Raw genomic sequence first — 15,068 nt, 5'->3', positions numbered from 1 at the left:
CAGCAGGTTGTAATAAAGTATTTTTTTTGAGCTATTTCAAAATAACTTTCACCTAGTTCATCGCCATTTCCTAGAATATTCAACTTTTTGTTGCTGCTAAAAATCTTAACAGAGACAACCAAATCCTGGCCAAGTCATACCAAAAAATAAAAATAATATATATATATATATATTTTTAAATCATACATGCTACTTCCTTACTTGATGCTCAGCATTTAAAAGGATAGAAATAACAGACAACAAGAGTCTGCTCTTCATTTCAAATACAATTTATAACGCTGATAAATGAAATAATTACCCGAAGGGACCCTTACCTCAAATCCGATCTCAAAGCCCCCACCGAGCCCTGCAATGCCAACTGCAGATGGAGCTGACCAGTCTATGGGGCAGGGAGATCAAATGAGATGTAATAAAAGTGCACAATTAATTCTGTATTGTGCAAGCAAAGTTGCAGTCAAAAATAATGGAATTTTTATGTATCGTTGCGGTTCTGGAAAACTGCAAGTCTCCAAGGCAATGGTACACAACATACAGCGATCCCAAAGCAGTTATTTCAATAGTATGTGTATTAGTTAGTCCCTTCCAAATGCCTAGTGGGTAAAGGGGAAAGACATGTTTTGTGGGACTCATTCAGTTAGATGTCTTATAGCTTTTTAACCTTTAAACCTCACAGTTCTCCCATTCTTTTTCTTCTACACTCCTTTCTCGGACACGAAACAAGCAAGAAAGCACGCACACGGTCCAATAACGATGAAAGGAATGTGAAGAGCAACATGGATCCTTTGGCGTACGCGTGCCAATACAACGTGGATCCTCTGCAGTATGTGCGCCAATTTGCCATTCAAAATTGCACGCTAATTCTTACGGCCATTTCATCTCAGACCTTCATTCTGTTTACCAAGCTGTACCACGCTCACCACAACCACTTCATAAGACAGAAAAATCGCCACAACTCACGCTTACAAACACGACCTTTATGCACCATCTCATGACAAGGAACTTCAACTTCTTTCCCACAATGCCACATTACAATCCTCTCACTACAAACGCCACATGTTCGCACTACTCTACAACTGCCACAACTGCCCCAAGGCTATCAAGCTCCCACCATAGCCTCAAAGGACACGGAGGAGACGTAGGTCGGGTTATTTTGGGACATAACTCGAAGCGCGAACGTGTGCTGGAGCTCGTTTAGGGGCCTACGAGTGGTGCAGGGATTTCCCTAAAATCCCACGTTTGAATGGAGGCCAGCACATGTTCCAGGCCAGAGAGCGCTTCCAAAAACCATGGCACCATGTTAAAGTCAGAGCTCTGATGCATGACCAGGTCGGCGAGCGACCGAGCCATTTTTCGCATTCGGGGCCTGGCTACAACCACTATGGACCAATGGGTAAGTGTGTTTCGGCCCCGTTTGCTTCCGGCCACGTTTGATCCAATTTTTGGGCTCCTGCTCTCGTCCGGGGCTCATAAAGAGAGCAGTTCGAAGCAGTTTGGGGCAGAGCGGAACAGATCGGACAGCAGTTCGTTGTTGCCGGATCACTGAGGACAGAGAGAGGATGAGCCAGAGCAACACTCGCCAGATGTCGGGCCTCGCCACGGAGACAGGTGGCACAGAGTAAGGGGCGCCACAAGTCCATGTGACCAAGCATGGGGACACGCGTTGCTGCTACAATCTGGGGCTGCTCCATGCCAATCGATGCTTATTAGATTAAATCGACACGAACACATACAAATTCTTATATGAATCGGATAGGGTCTCTCTTCTAACAAATCTTTCTTCTACCATCTCTCTCTCATCTACGATGGATGAAAAAAGAGCAATCAACGCAGGCAAGGCCTGACCAACTGTTCTTTTCAGGGCAGGACACAAGCACGAACTAAAAGAGCAAACCAAACTGATCTACACCTCACATTTTTCCTCTTGCACTATGCTGCACCCCCCACATTGCATTGCACTCACACCTCACACTCCCACACCCTAGACACCCTCAGTATTTCTCCCTCCTCCTCTTTCCTCAGCGTTCTGGGCTATGCTGGTCTGCCAGCCATGCCAGGTATTGAGTGGTCATTATTCCTCATCTGTTTCTTTCTCTCAGGGCAATCTCAAATTTTCCTCTGGTTTTTGTGTTTGCGAGTGTGTGATGGCACCTGTCATAGCATAACGTAAGACTGTAATAACCAACAGGATAACTTTGCACGATGTCTCTTTCTGTAATATTGTTTGCCTTTTGCCGCACACCCACAAATTCCTTGCTTTCCCTGCTGTACATTGAAGTAAACCCATTTACAGTGCCACATAACTTTCCTCGCATTCTGGTTAAAATAAATGTGTCGTTAGAAAAGCTCCCAGCTCGTTCTTGTCTTTTCCTCCATTAGTCCAGCATTGCCCGCACCCGAACTTCGCCAGGACGTTATTCCCCAAGAATCTGTTTCATAACCAGTACACACTTGGCAGCTCCGCTCGGCTGCACCTGATCTGGTAGGTAATCTGAATAACACAAGTATGTACAGAGGGTGTGATCCCCAGTAAGGAAGTCACGTGTCCTTAAGTAAACGGTTGTCAGATGGAGGACTCAGTCACGTGGTCAAGATATTGGCGTTCTCAGTCGATTAGCGACCAGGCAGCGGCACAAGATTATTCGTGTGCGATGGCCTGCGATTCTGGTGAGTCCAGAGAGGAACCCGAGACAGCCCCTCCCTCGTAGTTCCCCCATGACACAACAATTAATGCAGTGATAGCAGGCTTATGGAGGAGCTTGTATATGTACTACAAGCAGAACAATGTGGTAGCAGGAAAGCTCGGAGATCACGCACTCATCTTCCACCGGTCCAGTCTGGGTTCGATTCCTGGCCAGACTATGAACACTCACCCTAGTGTTTTGCAAGTGTTTTGGTGTTGTTTTTTTGCATTGCAGCAATGAGTGTGCCATCTGTCAGGCGGGACGTCAAACTGGGGTCCCTTCTGGCAATGTTGGTTTCTGGCAAATGTTAAAAATTCCACACTGTCTTTCACAAAGAGAAAGCAATAATTCTCACAGGCACCCTGGGCAAATCCCAAATTTTTTCCCTAAACTACAGGGAGCAATGCATCAGTAGCACAGCCATAGTCCCAGAAATGGTGCAACCAGCAGTGAGGTGTTGGCCACAAATTAATGAATGAATGCAGAATAAGGACACAAGAAGACATTACACAAATTAGACAAATCAGCAAAGTATATTGTGATGTTTGTGGTGGAGATGAAGGAATTTAATAGGAGAGATAGGATCGTATAGAGTTGCTTGGCCCGTGAACGTGTAGGAGACAATAAAGTAAGGAGACTCTGAGCTGAAGTGCTACATGTCACCACACATGTGGTGTGGTGCTAATTAGATAGGGATTAGGGATAATTTCCCCAGTATGTAATTGCCCCTGTGTCACTTTTCCCTATGTTTTTGTATTCCAAAATCAGCAATAAAAGGTGGGGAACACGTCTCTAAAACAACTACAAGCGGGCAGAAGTCCTGTCTTCCCAGGTTTCGTGCAAGCAGGTCCCCGGAGGCAGAGGATTGATGGACGTGACGTGAGACGCATGAAGAGGGCGTAAGAGGCAGCAGATCAGAAAGGACAGAAAGGAGACAAGTCGTGAAGGAAAGGGGCACACGCGGTCAGAGAGATGACGTAAATGGACATGAGAGAGAAGAGGCCACATTAGTCAGAGGACACGGAGGATCTCGCTTTTGCTCTCGGCACAACAAAGGCTGCACGATCATTGTATCCGTGCTTAGGCGATTGGCTCGCATGGTGAAGCAAGACGCTGGCCTTTGGCTCTTGGTTGGGTCGTGAGGAACGGGCCCCGAGCCTCGGGTGTGTCAAATAGCGGGTCGGTGAGGACGATCGATGCACAAAGCAGATGCGCGGGGTCTCTGAGCCTTGGTGTTAATTACCGCTCACAAATTGCCTGCCATACATTCTTCCTGCTGCAAGAGAACGATTCGGTGTCATTTTGGGAGCGTCTATGAAGCGCCTCGATTCCAAGTTCCATAAGGACCATCTGGACCAATCGAAGTGCTGGAATAAAGGAGGGATTATTTTTCTTTATTTTTTCGTCCCCTTGTGTGTATTTAAGTCAGTGTGGAAGCACGTCAATTAGAATTAGATTTAGGTTACCTCACATTTTTCTTTCATTAATATAATTTGAATTATTGTCATTGTACATATTTGATTATTGTTATTAATTTATTATCTAGTCAATTCAATTTGCTTGCGTCCGTGCATCCATGCCATTCTAGTGCAGCGCTTAACTATTTTCCCGCGCGCGCACATTAATCTCCGAGAGTCTCGGCTGTAGGCCTCAAAGGGAGAAGTTCGGCCATCTGTCCAGGTCGAGGTTTAAAAGCCACTGGGCATGACGATATGGTATTTGAACCAAGGATCCCACGGCCATGAGTTGAGTGCTCAGATGGAAAAAAAAAACAACAGACCAATACACTTTGAAGCATGGTGCATCACAATGATAATACAGTGAAACTTCAAAACTTTAACCAGACTCAGTGGCATCATGGAAAAAGCATCCTCTGAGTCCGGGAGGTTCGCAGTTCAAACCCTGGCCGAGTCATACCAAATACTTATGGTGTGTGTGACTTGTGTCACAGCTCCTCCATGACCATTAGAGTCTGCTAAAAAAAATTAATATAAAATGAAAAATCTAACAAAATACTTTCATTTTCAACAATGTGGTGAATAAAATCTCTGAATATTTAATCAGCAATTTAATCTCAAAGTTATTGCGAAATAATACCCTGGTTAGTCATATTGATATTAAAGGTGCATAGACCTTTTACACTCCATTCTTTTTGGATGACTCATATATTCCCCTCCATCCCCTCTCCCTTTACTTATTTCTCCGAAAAACTGTTCAACATTGGGTTTTTTTTACAACTAAAATGGCCGCCAGTCGGCCATCTTGGATCTGATCTCAAAATAAAATGACGTACATATGTAGGCAATCATTAATTATCTGTGTGCCAAGTTTCAACAACATCAGTAAATGCATCTCCGAGAAATGGTTGAGGACGTATTCAACGTCGGGTGTTTTTTACAGCTAAAATGGCCGCCAGTCGGCCATCGTTGATCGCATCGTGAAGTGAAATGAGGTGCATATGTATACCATCATGTGTTGTCTTTGTGCCAAGTACGAATAAAATCGGTCCATATATCTCTGAGATATAGTTGAGGAAGCTAACATACAAAAAGAGACAAAATCCATAAGCCCCCCCCCCCGTTTCAGACTAAGTCCAGAGGGGGCTAATAATAAGCATTCCTTTTACGCCGTGAGGCGCAATGGGCTAACAAGGCAGTTTAAGTTGGCTAAGGAGGACAGTGTTGCCAGAGAAGCGTGTTGCTGTGTCCAATTTCCGTCGGTACTCCAGGAGCCTCCGTCTGGCCATCCCAAATGCTTGGCCCATCCCCATCTCCTTGAAATGGTGATCAACCTGCCACAACAACAAGGCTCGTGGTCAGCCCATTGGCATCTTCCATTCACGAGGCTCCCTCGCTGAGAAAATCTGCCGAGCAGGATCAGCGTCTGGAGAACGAGCCACATGTCCATGCAGCCTTAGCTGATGCTAACGGACTACACAGGTCACAAATCTCATCTGAGGCTCTCTCAGCAACTGCTTAATGGACACAAAGTCTGACCAGCAAAAGCCAAGGATTCTCCGAAGAGATCTAGTTCCGAAGGAGTTAAGTCTCCATCTCAGATCATTGGTCAGAGTCCAAGTCCCACAACCAGAGAGCAAGACTGGAACTGAGTCTTGCTCTCTGAGTGCCACACCCTATGATCCCATGAATCCATGTCTCCCCAGGCCCAAACCCAGACATCCATCAACCTCTGGCTCACAAAATGCGAAGAAATTAATATCACTGCCAAGGAAAGTGTATCACTCCGTGACCTCAACATCCTCACCACAAACAGGTACAGACAAGATAGCTCAGCATCCAAGATGTCATTGAAAGCCTGGATTTTAGTTTTAACCCAGGAAACATGTAATCCCAGTGGCTCAGACTCCTCATTCAGCATCTCAAGGGCCCCCAAAAGGATATCTCGAGTCTCCACAAAGATAACTGCATCATCTGCGAAATCAAGGTCAGAGATTTTGATACTCCCAAATGATGCACCGCAGCTTCATCTCTGACATCCTCCCCAGCATCAATCCATACAAGCGCTGAAAAGTATGGAGTACATACCCCTTATGAACTCCAGTAAAAACTAAAAATAAGTTGGAGATGGAACCACCACACCTCATTGCACTCAAAGTTCACACTGCACTCAGTACCAAAGCATAGTTCAGAAATCAGATTGATCATTTTTCATGGCACCAAGACCGAGAATCCTCCAGAAGGCATCCCGATTCACTGAATCGAACACTTTGCGGAGATCGACGAAGGCTGCGAGCAGCCCCCTACCGAAACTCTCATCTACGTTTGATGAGGACCCGAAGAGTAAGGATACGGTCAATCGTTGACCTCTTTGGTGTAAAGCCTGACTATTATGGCTGCTCGTGCTCAAGCAGATGGTGGCGAACCCTATCAAGAATTATCCAAGCAAAGACCTTGCCCGGCACTGAGAGCAGCGTCACCCCTCAGTAGTTGTTGCAATCCTGACGATCACCCTTTCCTTTCCAGAGAGGGACAACAAAGCCCCTCTTCCAGTCAGTTTGGATCATGTCTGTGCTCCAAACAGAGCACAGAACTGCAACTATCGACATGAGTACAGCATTTCTACCAGCCTTGAGAAGTTCAGCATGGACACCAAAATCGAGAGTGAAATCGAATAAAAATTAGGAGAGAGCGATTTTTTTTCGAACCCAATTAATTAAATAATGCACTCGCAGGACGTGAAGTAAAATGGCTCCAAAATTCTTTCTTTCTCTCTTTTGAAGGTAATTATTGTACGTCTGATTTTATTGTACACCTTCCAGGGACACCAGTGGCGATCTTTTTGGATTCAGATTCTAGTTTTATAAAAATGTCGGACCCCGCCATTAGTGGATTCGCTATTTGTGGACCCCGTCGATTCACGGGTCATAAAATGTGACCTGCTTCGACATTCGCAGTTTTTATTTTTATTTTTTATTGCACTTCAGGACACGTCTCCAATATCCACCTGGGAAATTGGAAATCAGCCAACATCACAGCATCACAGCAACATCACAGCATCACAACATCAAAAAGGTACAAAAATGGATAGCCTTAACGATAGCCTAATTAGCTTCCTGTACTTCCAATCATAAGCAAAGTAATGCAATCAATAATCACAGTTGACATAAAATCATTCCTTTTCTCCAACAGCCTCATCTCAGATCTCCAATTCACATTCAGACCTGGTAACGCTGCACTGGACATGCTGCTTCTACTCTCCCAACAATGATGGAGGCCCTCAATATCAGACATGAGATTAGGGCAGTCTCTCTGGACATATCTCAAGCATTTGATACAGTCTGGAATCCCACCATGCTCTCCAAACTGTCTGCCTATGGAATCCACGGCCAACTCCACTCTTAGGTTACTGACTTCCTCCCCTCTCATCGTCAATGTGTGGCCCTTAATGGAACACTTTCATCTCCTCTCCTTGTCAAGGCTGCAGTACCCCAAGGCAATGTTCTCGGCCCCATTTTATTCCCAATCCCATTCCATTGGGACCATACTCTGTGCAGAGCATTGGTGCTAAGCAGTCTCCTTGGCTATTGGGCACAATCCTATATGGGTCACCACTCCGACACAGGATATCAGCAAGCTGGCATTATTCCTAATCTTCATCAATAATCTCACTGACTCTCTGGAAAATCCTCTTTATCTCTTTGCTGATGACTCCACTCTCTGCCATGACATCTCTCATCCTTCTGACAGACAGACAGCAAGCAGCCTCTTCCCTCTCCTCAGACCTTGATAAAAATCACAGACAGGTCAAACACAATTTTGCTGATGTATCCATATTGTTCACCCTTTGCATTCTCCCTTACCCATCATCATTACCTGCATCCCTTGTTTGTCCATCTCAGACTACTTTCACCCTCCGCCTTGCTGTTGTTGTTTCACTTTTCTCCTGCTGTTCCCTTTGTTATGTGGTGTCCTGATTTATTCTGTGTAATCGCTCTTCCACAAGTCTAGACCATGCAACAATTTTTTATACTTTTTAAACAATGCCTTGACATTCGTGGACCCTGACATTCGCAGCATTTTTCACGAATGTATCCCCCACTAATAGTTGGGTCCGACAGGATGTACATTTTTAATTTTTTAAATAAATTCAACAAGGAATCACAGTTGGTTTTTAACGGTGTGTTACGATACAACCTCGAGGTGCCCACACTCGCCTCTAAGCTGTCTAGCCTGGGTTTGAATCTCGGCCCAGTTATAAAATGTCATCCTGGTGTTTCTTCAAAATGTGCGCCATCCATCAGATGGACGTTAAACTGGGCATTCCATCTGCAGGCATTAGTTGGTGGATGTTAAAGATCCCACAGTGTCCATTGCGAAGAGTAGACAAACTATCGCCTGCACCATGACCACATTCCAAATTCCTGCCCAGACTTCCTGAGTCAGAGTGGTAACCCGACTAGGATTGAAGTGACCGATTTAGCACCACCGATGCTCTGCACAGAGCATCGTACATGCTGCTGCTGCTGATGATGAAGATGACGATGCAAGAGTAAAAACAGCAATGTAACTGAGAAATATTGACACCATTTGATAGAATGGAAATTATTTAAAAGATCACAGGAAAACATAGGCGAGAGCAGGGGGTTCCCAACCTCTTCCTCAGTGAGATCCCATTCATACTCGTGCAAATTCTCATGATCCCAACATTATACTTGTGTTTACCATTCATGTATTTACTGACCTAGATGAGTGCAATACCTGGGCTTTAGCATTGTGACACAACGACTCAAAGTTTGGTTTCGCGGTCAAGATGGCACACCTCATCTCAGAAGTTAGCTGCTCGAGATGTGCTTGGTGGAGCACAGGGATTATATTAGCGGTAACATGGATTATGGATAAGTGGCGACATCTGTTGGAGGATGTTTGTCTCCACATGTGACGCTTTTGTGTGAAGGAAATACAAAATGAGAATTTTTTTTTAAGTTGTAGCAACGGTGGTACTTCAATGTGACTCCTTTCTAATGTAATGTTTATTGCGCGATCACAATTAATATAGCACGATCATAAAAACCACTTTATGGCATGATATTGTGACCACATTTTTTAAAAGTAGTGATACTACACTCAACAGTTGAGAACCCCCTCGGCTATAGAATGGAACTATGGCATGAGGAGTGTTGGACAAGTTCACAATCCGACAAAACTTACATCCGTCAAGTTGTGCCACAACAATTCCACTTCCTGCACGAGCCGTGACCAGGAAACCAACTTTAAACACTGACAGAATCGCCAGACCTTTTGCCCGGCCAATGATATGTGCTGGTAGGATAAAGAGAAAAACGTGTCAGGGTCACAAGTGAGCAAAATCCTAGCACCAAGCAATAATCATGTTTCAATCAACATCAATTTGAAGAAAGAATTAAAAAAAATTAAAAAACACCATCTACTCTAGTGCTCAAAGGGAAGACATTGTGATGGCTGGAATCATATCTGAACAATTTTAAATGACAGAGGATATAAACAGGGCAGAAATAACAAAAGGGGGAAAAAAATGTAACAGACTCCTAAGACATAGGAAGATGGTGTCCGTGTTTGGAGTTCAACTGGATTACAACAGAGGTCACATGTGAACACCTGCCCCTCCCCCTCTACACTCCCCCGAGTATGGCATGAAGTAAATCAAATATTATTGGCTAAATTTTTTGCATCATTTTTCGTACCAAATGTATTCATAGAATCAAAGTATTATTTCCTACTTTTAATTTGCAATTGATCACGGGGTTTGACACCAATGCGAATATTTATTACGGACCCAAGGTATCAAGAAAAACTTCATATATTGAACAGTTTCTAATGGAGCACCTTAACGCCATTAGAGCATTTAAATTGCATAAGATGTGGCAATAAATGTGAAGTTTTATTGTTGAGAATCCAGTGCAGGCATGGGCAACTTACTAGTATTATGCAATGTGTAATCCTATCATACATTTAACTGTTAGCTGACTCGAGATGCCAGAGGGGTACGACAACAAAAAACCAGAAAAATTGTCAATTATCCAGCTCTGTGCAATTTTTATTCCATTTCCAGTGTTTTATGGTGATCGTTCATAGGAAACCAGCTATAAACATGCCCAAATGTCAAAGTTACCGCTTTTAAACCATGACTATTTAAATATATGGTCATTTTTTAAGCAGCAGGTGGAAAAATGCCGATTGGCAGAAGCGTCTCAGTCCCATGCACGAGTGACTATTAAGAGGTGTATTGGTACAGTGTGATGTTTCCGCTTATATACTTACGATTCAAGATGGAACAATTTGCTTATTACATGTGACTGTATAACGTGTGTCGAGGTGAGATGTTGAGTTGAGTGAAGGGTGACGAGTTACAAAATTTGATCTAGACATTAAGCTGTGCAGAAAAATCACGAGAGTTCAGGAAACTTCTGGTTACTTCAGGATATTGAACAATCTCTCCTGTTAACAATAAAGTGTGAAGGACTTCTGGCTACTGAACCATCTCTTAACTAAGAGGAGGTGGTAGCAAAGGAGGGGCTTTCACGAATGTATTTGCTATGAGGATATATGGAGGGTAAAGCAGAGGGGAATAGAAGAAAAGCCGATCATTAGTTGCACGGTTGTGTGCAATGCAATTAGAGTGCATCATCTTATAAATAAATGCTATTTGTGACGATATCACACATCGGTTGGACATCTTTCGATTAAAGAACCTTTGGGTCTTGTGACAGTCCCTTTGGTTCCATTTCCTTAAAATTGTGCAAGTACTTCCCAATTGGATGTATCACGTGTACGTACAACACACACAACATACACGAAACACAATTTGCCAGATGCCCGTGCCGACTCACGTGGAATGATCTTGTCTGGTCCACGACCGTCTGTTATCTCTGTAAATTGTTGCAATATCTTTGCTGCTTTTCTCGCCTCTGACTTCAGGTTGCATGGCAATGGGTTGTTCACTGCACATTGAAAAGTTTTAACATAACTTAGCCACTATTATCACAACAAACACAAACAGAAATGTAATCACATCACAGACATAATCAAATCACTGAAAGAAATCTTTTTCCATCTCCAGTTATAAACAAAAGCACAACATAAGAATTAAAAATTGAACTTCGGATATATATCTCAAATATATATATATATATATATATATATATATATATATATATATATATATATATATATATATATATCTCTCATTCTAACCACTCAATGACATATTAAAGTTCGGTACCTTCCGAGGGATAGAGAAAGCTGAAATTTTTCGTGCCGATGGACATTGAAGCCGATGGACCGGGGGAAAAAAAAAACAAATCATAGAACCGTCGGAAAGCATCCATAAATGAAAATAAGTAAATGAAAAAAATTAATGGAAAAAAATGCAGGTGAGTGACCCGAGAAAATGGGAAAGCACGGTAATTTAGTGTGCTGATGGACATCGAGGCCGATACACCGGGAAAAAAATAAAAAATAAAAAAATAAAAATCACAGAACTGATAGAAAGCATCCATAAATGAAAAAAACAAAACAAATGCAGGTTAGCGACCCGAGACAATGCAGAAGCTCAGTTCGTTTTTGCTTACAATGTGCAAGCATACCCAGCGAGTGTGTGTGTGTGTGTGTGTGTGTGTGTGTGTGTGTGTGTGTGTGTGTGTGTGTGTGTGTGTGTGTGTGTGTGTGTGTGTGTGTGTGTGTGTGTGTGTGTGTGTGTATGTGTGTGTTTCGCAAACCACCATTTTTGCGAAACCAAACCACCAGTTTCGCAAATTCGCAAACCACCATTCAGGTCCCGTAGGTGAGATATCTCTGTAAGTATATGTGTAGTTAGCCACAAACCCGTTGTTTAGAGGGAATAAATGTGATTTATTCGGGCTGCGACCCTTTAAGATAGCCGTTTTTCTGTTCTATCTTTATTTTGAACCAACCACGTCTCAACCGCCATCACATAACAACCACCAACCGCAACGCCGCTTCACAACAACAACGCCAACAGCCACGACCTTTACCTTCACAGCACACCATCCCGCAACCATCGCATCACCGCCATTCCAAGCGTCACCGTGGCCAGGGACCGCCACTTTAGACCCTCCACCACCTTCGCCTCTCCTGCGGCCATTCCCGCACCGCTTGTGAACGCCGAGCATCAGGCTGTCCTGGCCTCGTGCGGGACGCGCGCCGAGCCGCGGGTACAAAGTGCGGCCTTTCCGAGGAAAAGTCGGATCAGGAATGATACACGCCCACTTCCGATCCGTCCAATCAGCAAGCGCGGGGTGATTTGGCCCCGCCTCCAGGCGCGTCAGAGTAGAATCGGTATATGCAACTTAGAGGAACAGGGGAGGAAGGCTAACCCCTGCTTTAGCGGGGAAAATGGCGTTTAAATGCTTGTGTGTGTGTGTGTGTGTGTGTGTGTGTGTGTGTGTGTGTGTGTGTGTGTGTGTGTGTGTGTGTGTGTGTGTGAGGATCAGGGGAGGTTCACGCCCACTTTTCCTCCGTCCAATGGGCAAGCGTGGCTCCACCCCCGAGCTCATCCTGATCCGGAAATTTGCATATGGGTTCTCCTGCCGTACTATAAAGCGTCGAGCGCGGGGCGAATTCAGTCAGTTTTTGGGCTCGGGCGAGTTGGAGAAGTGTGGCAGCGGCAGAGTGTGGCAGCAGCAGTCAAGACGGGTCTGGAGGAGAGTCAGTCTGTCGGGGTTCGGAGTCTGTCGGGGAGCTGCAGAGAGGGGAAGCCGGGAGCACGGTCGAGGTCGCAGTGGAGTCGCTAGTCGCGGGACCCAAGCAAGCCAGCTATCCTCTTTCCCCAGAGCATCAACAATTCCCCCCTTTCCCCCCCCCCCACGCTGAGATAGTGCAGAAAGGGGGCCCCGTTCCCACCCCATTCCAAGCAGTGCCAACGAAACCCGCGGAGGAGCGCGGAGTCGGGGCACCGCCGCCACATTTGCGGCTCATCACAAGACGGGTAGGCTCCACCCGGTCTCGCGCCCACAGGCCCAGTCTGTCCCCTTGTCGTTGAAAGTGGCCCTTTTCTTTTGCTTTTGAGTATATGTGTTGTCGGCACCGTCTGTAAAGTAAAACTGTGTAAGTGTTGCCGTGTGCTCGCGTAGTCGGTAGTAGATCTGCATTGTTGTGTTTCTTTTGTTGCAATTGCTTTTGGTGCATAATTGTTGTAATTGTATATGTGTGCTTTCCGTGTGCCGCGGAATAAATGTGCCTCATGTTGAACTGTTTTTCCCGTTTCGCTTCGTCTTTTCTTTAATTGAATCTCCATCTTACTTCACGTAAAGGGTTGGTAGTGGGCTTAATACGCCCGATAATTAATCGGAACCGTCGAGGTCGACGATATAACACCGCTCGGTTATCCCGATAGTACGGAACGGGTCGCTTCAGTGGCCCGTGTCCAGAGTCGACCTGCGGCGAGGTGCGATCGCCCGGTCTACCCTCTGTGTGGGTACTTAGGTAGGTCGAATTTGGCGAACAACCCTATCCCACGCGGGGGGCCGATTGGCACGATCGTGGTGACGCCGAAAAGCCCACCCGTGACTAGTTCCCGGCATTAGTCCGAGAGGGTCACGACAGAATTGTCCGTCCGGTGGGCGACGTGCCGCGATTCGAGTTACGTGGCCACTCGCACGCCGGCGGGCGCGAACTCGCAACAATATATACACATTGTAGCACCGACGACTCCACTAATGTTGAGCTCGTTGCGGCGGGAGGTCGAAGTCCCGAAATGTCCCGAGCGGCTCAAACGAGGCATTCCGAGTTAATGGCGGAGGCGTGTACGTGGGTCGTGAGGAGAGACGTGAGGAAACTTAAGCTTTTGAATCCAACAGGTTTATTTCCCAAAGCGCAATCAATAATAAAAAGAATGAGGGAGGATTTAATCGTAATGGAGACGATGGCAGATTGTGGTGGGGAAGAAAAGGAAAACACAGAATCGATAATAAATATATAACAATGAACAAATAAAGAGAACAAATCTAATGAATGAGGCGCCACACTACAGACTCAGTCACAGACGGGGAGGGGACAAAAACTGGGGGGAACTCAGCTTTTTGGAGCAGCGGGACAAACAGATGTTGAGAAAGGATGAGGATGTGAGCAGATGAGGAAGTGTCTCAACGATCACAGGACGATGAGATCGGCAGGAGTATCACACACAGGCCCCGGGCGATGAACAGAGCCAGAGGCAGGCAAGCAGGACGACCTCCTCAAAGAATGCTCTCCTCTCACTCTCGCGCACACCAACAACTCCCAGCCGTGTTCCCAGACTTCTTCGCCTCCTCCTCAGACCAACTTTCCCCTCAGCCGTCCCCAATGCTCGCTTCCAATTGCCTCGAAAGTTCTCTCACCCCCCCCCAACTGCCTCGACCTCTCCGCCTCGACCTCTCCGCCTCGACCTCTCCGCCTCGACCTCTCCGCCTCGACCTCTCCGCCTCGACCTCTCCGCATCGACCTCTCCGCCTCGAACGCTCCGCGTCGAACTCTCCGCCTCAAACGCTCCGCATCGACCGCTCCGCGTCGAACAAAAACTCTCTCTCTCTTTCTCTCTTTCTCTCTTTCTCTCTTTCTCTCTTTCCCTCACTCTCCCTTGTGGTATAGCCTGCGGGCCTGCGGGGCAGGGCATGGTGGTGGGGGAGTGGTCGGCATGGTCATCGTGTCTGCCAGGGATATAAGGAATGCGCGCCGCCTAAGGCGTCGTAGTGGATGCTGTAGTCGCCACGGCTTGTGTGTGTACTAAGTGCGTAATAAAGGAGAGCTGTGGGCAAAGTACGCCCGCGCTCCCGCTTGTGCAACACAGCCGGGCTCGACTGTTCCCCCGCTCGTGTCTGCCTGCTAAGAATCCCTACCACGACACTACAGTTGGCTGACGAGGATCTTCGGATCGGCGTGTGCAGGGTGGTGG

The 15,068-nt window shown here is 45.9% G+C and overlaps 1 protein-coding gene across 1 annotated transcript in view; it reads right to left on the bottom strand.

The window, feature by feature from the left end:
- SH3YL1 (SH3 and SYLF domain containing 1) overlaps window positions 1-11,445 on the bottom strand; it is a 35,802-nt gene extending 24,357 nt beyond the window's left edge. Inside the window, exons 1-4 of the mRNA XM_085847975.1 lie at window positions 11,400-11,445; window positions 11,008-11,118; window positions 9,350-9,460; window positions 315-379 (exon numbers count right to left, since the gene is read on the bottom strand). Coding sequence (XP_085704101.1) covers window positions 315-379; window positions 9,350-9,460; window positions 11,008-11,118; window positions 11,400-11,445 — 333 coding nt within the window. The remainder of the gene's footprint in view (window positions 1-314; window positions 380-9,349; window positions 9,461-11,007; window positions 11,119-11,399) is intronic.
- Between the last annotated feature and the right edge of the window lie 3,623 nt (window positions 11,446-15,068).

The sequence above is a fragment of the Eptatretus burgeri genome, chromosome 11 (genome assembly GCF_056783735.1).
Source record: "Eptatretus burgeri isolate ZD-2024b chromosome 11, Ebu_testis_v1, whole genome shotgun sequence".
Taxonomy (NCBI): Eukaryota; Metazoa; Chordata; class Myxini; order Myxiniformes; family Myxinidae; genus Eptatretus; species Eptatretus burgeri.
The sequence above is the reverse complement of the archived record's forward strand: the minus strand, read 5'-3'. Positions and strand labels throughout refer to the sequence as shown.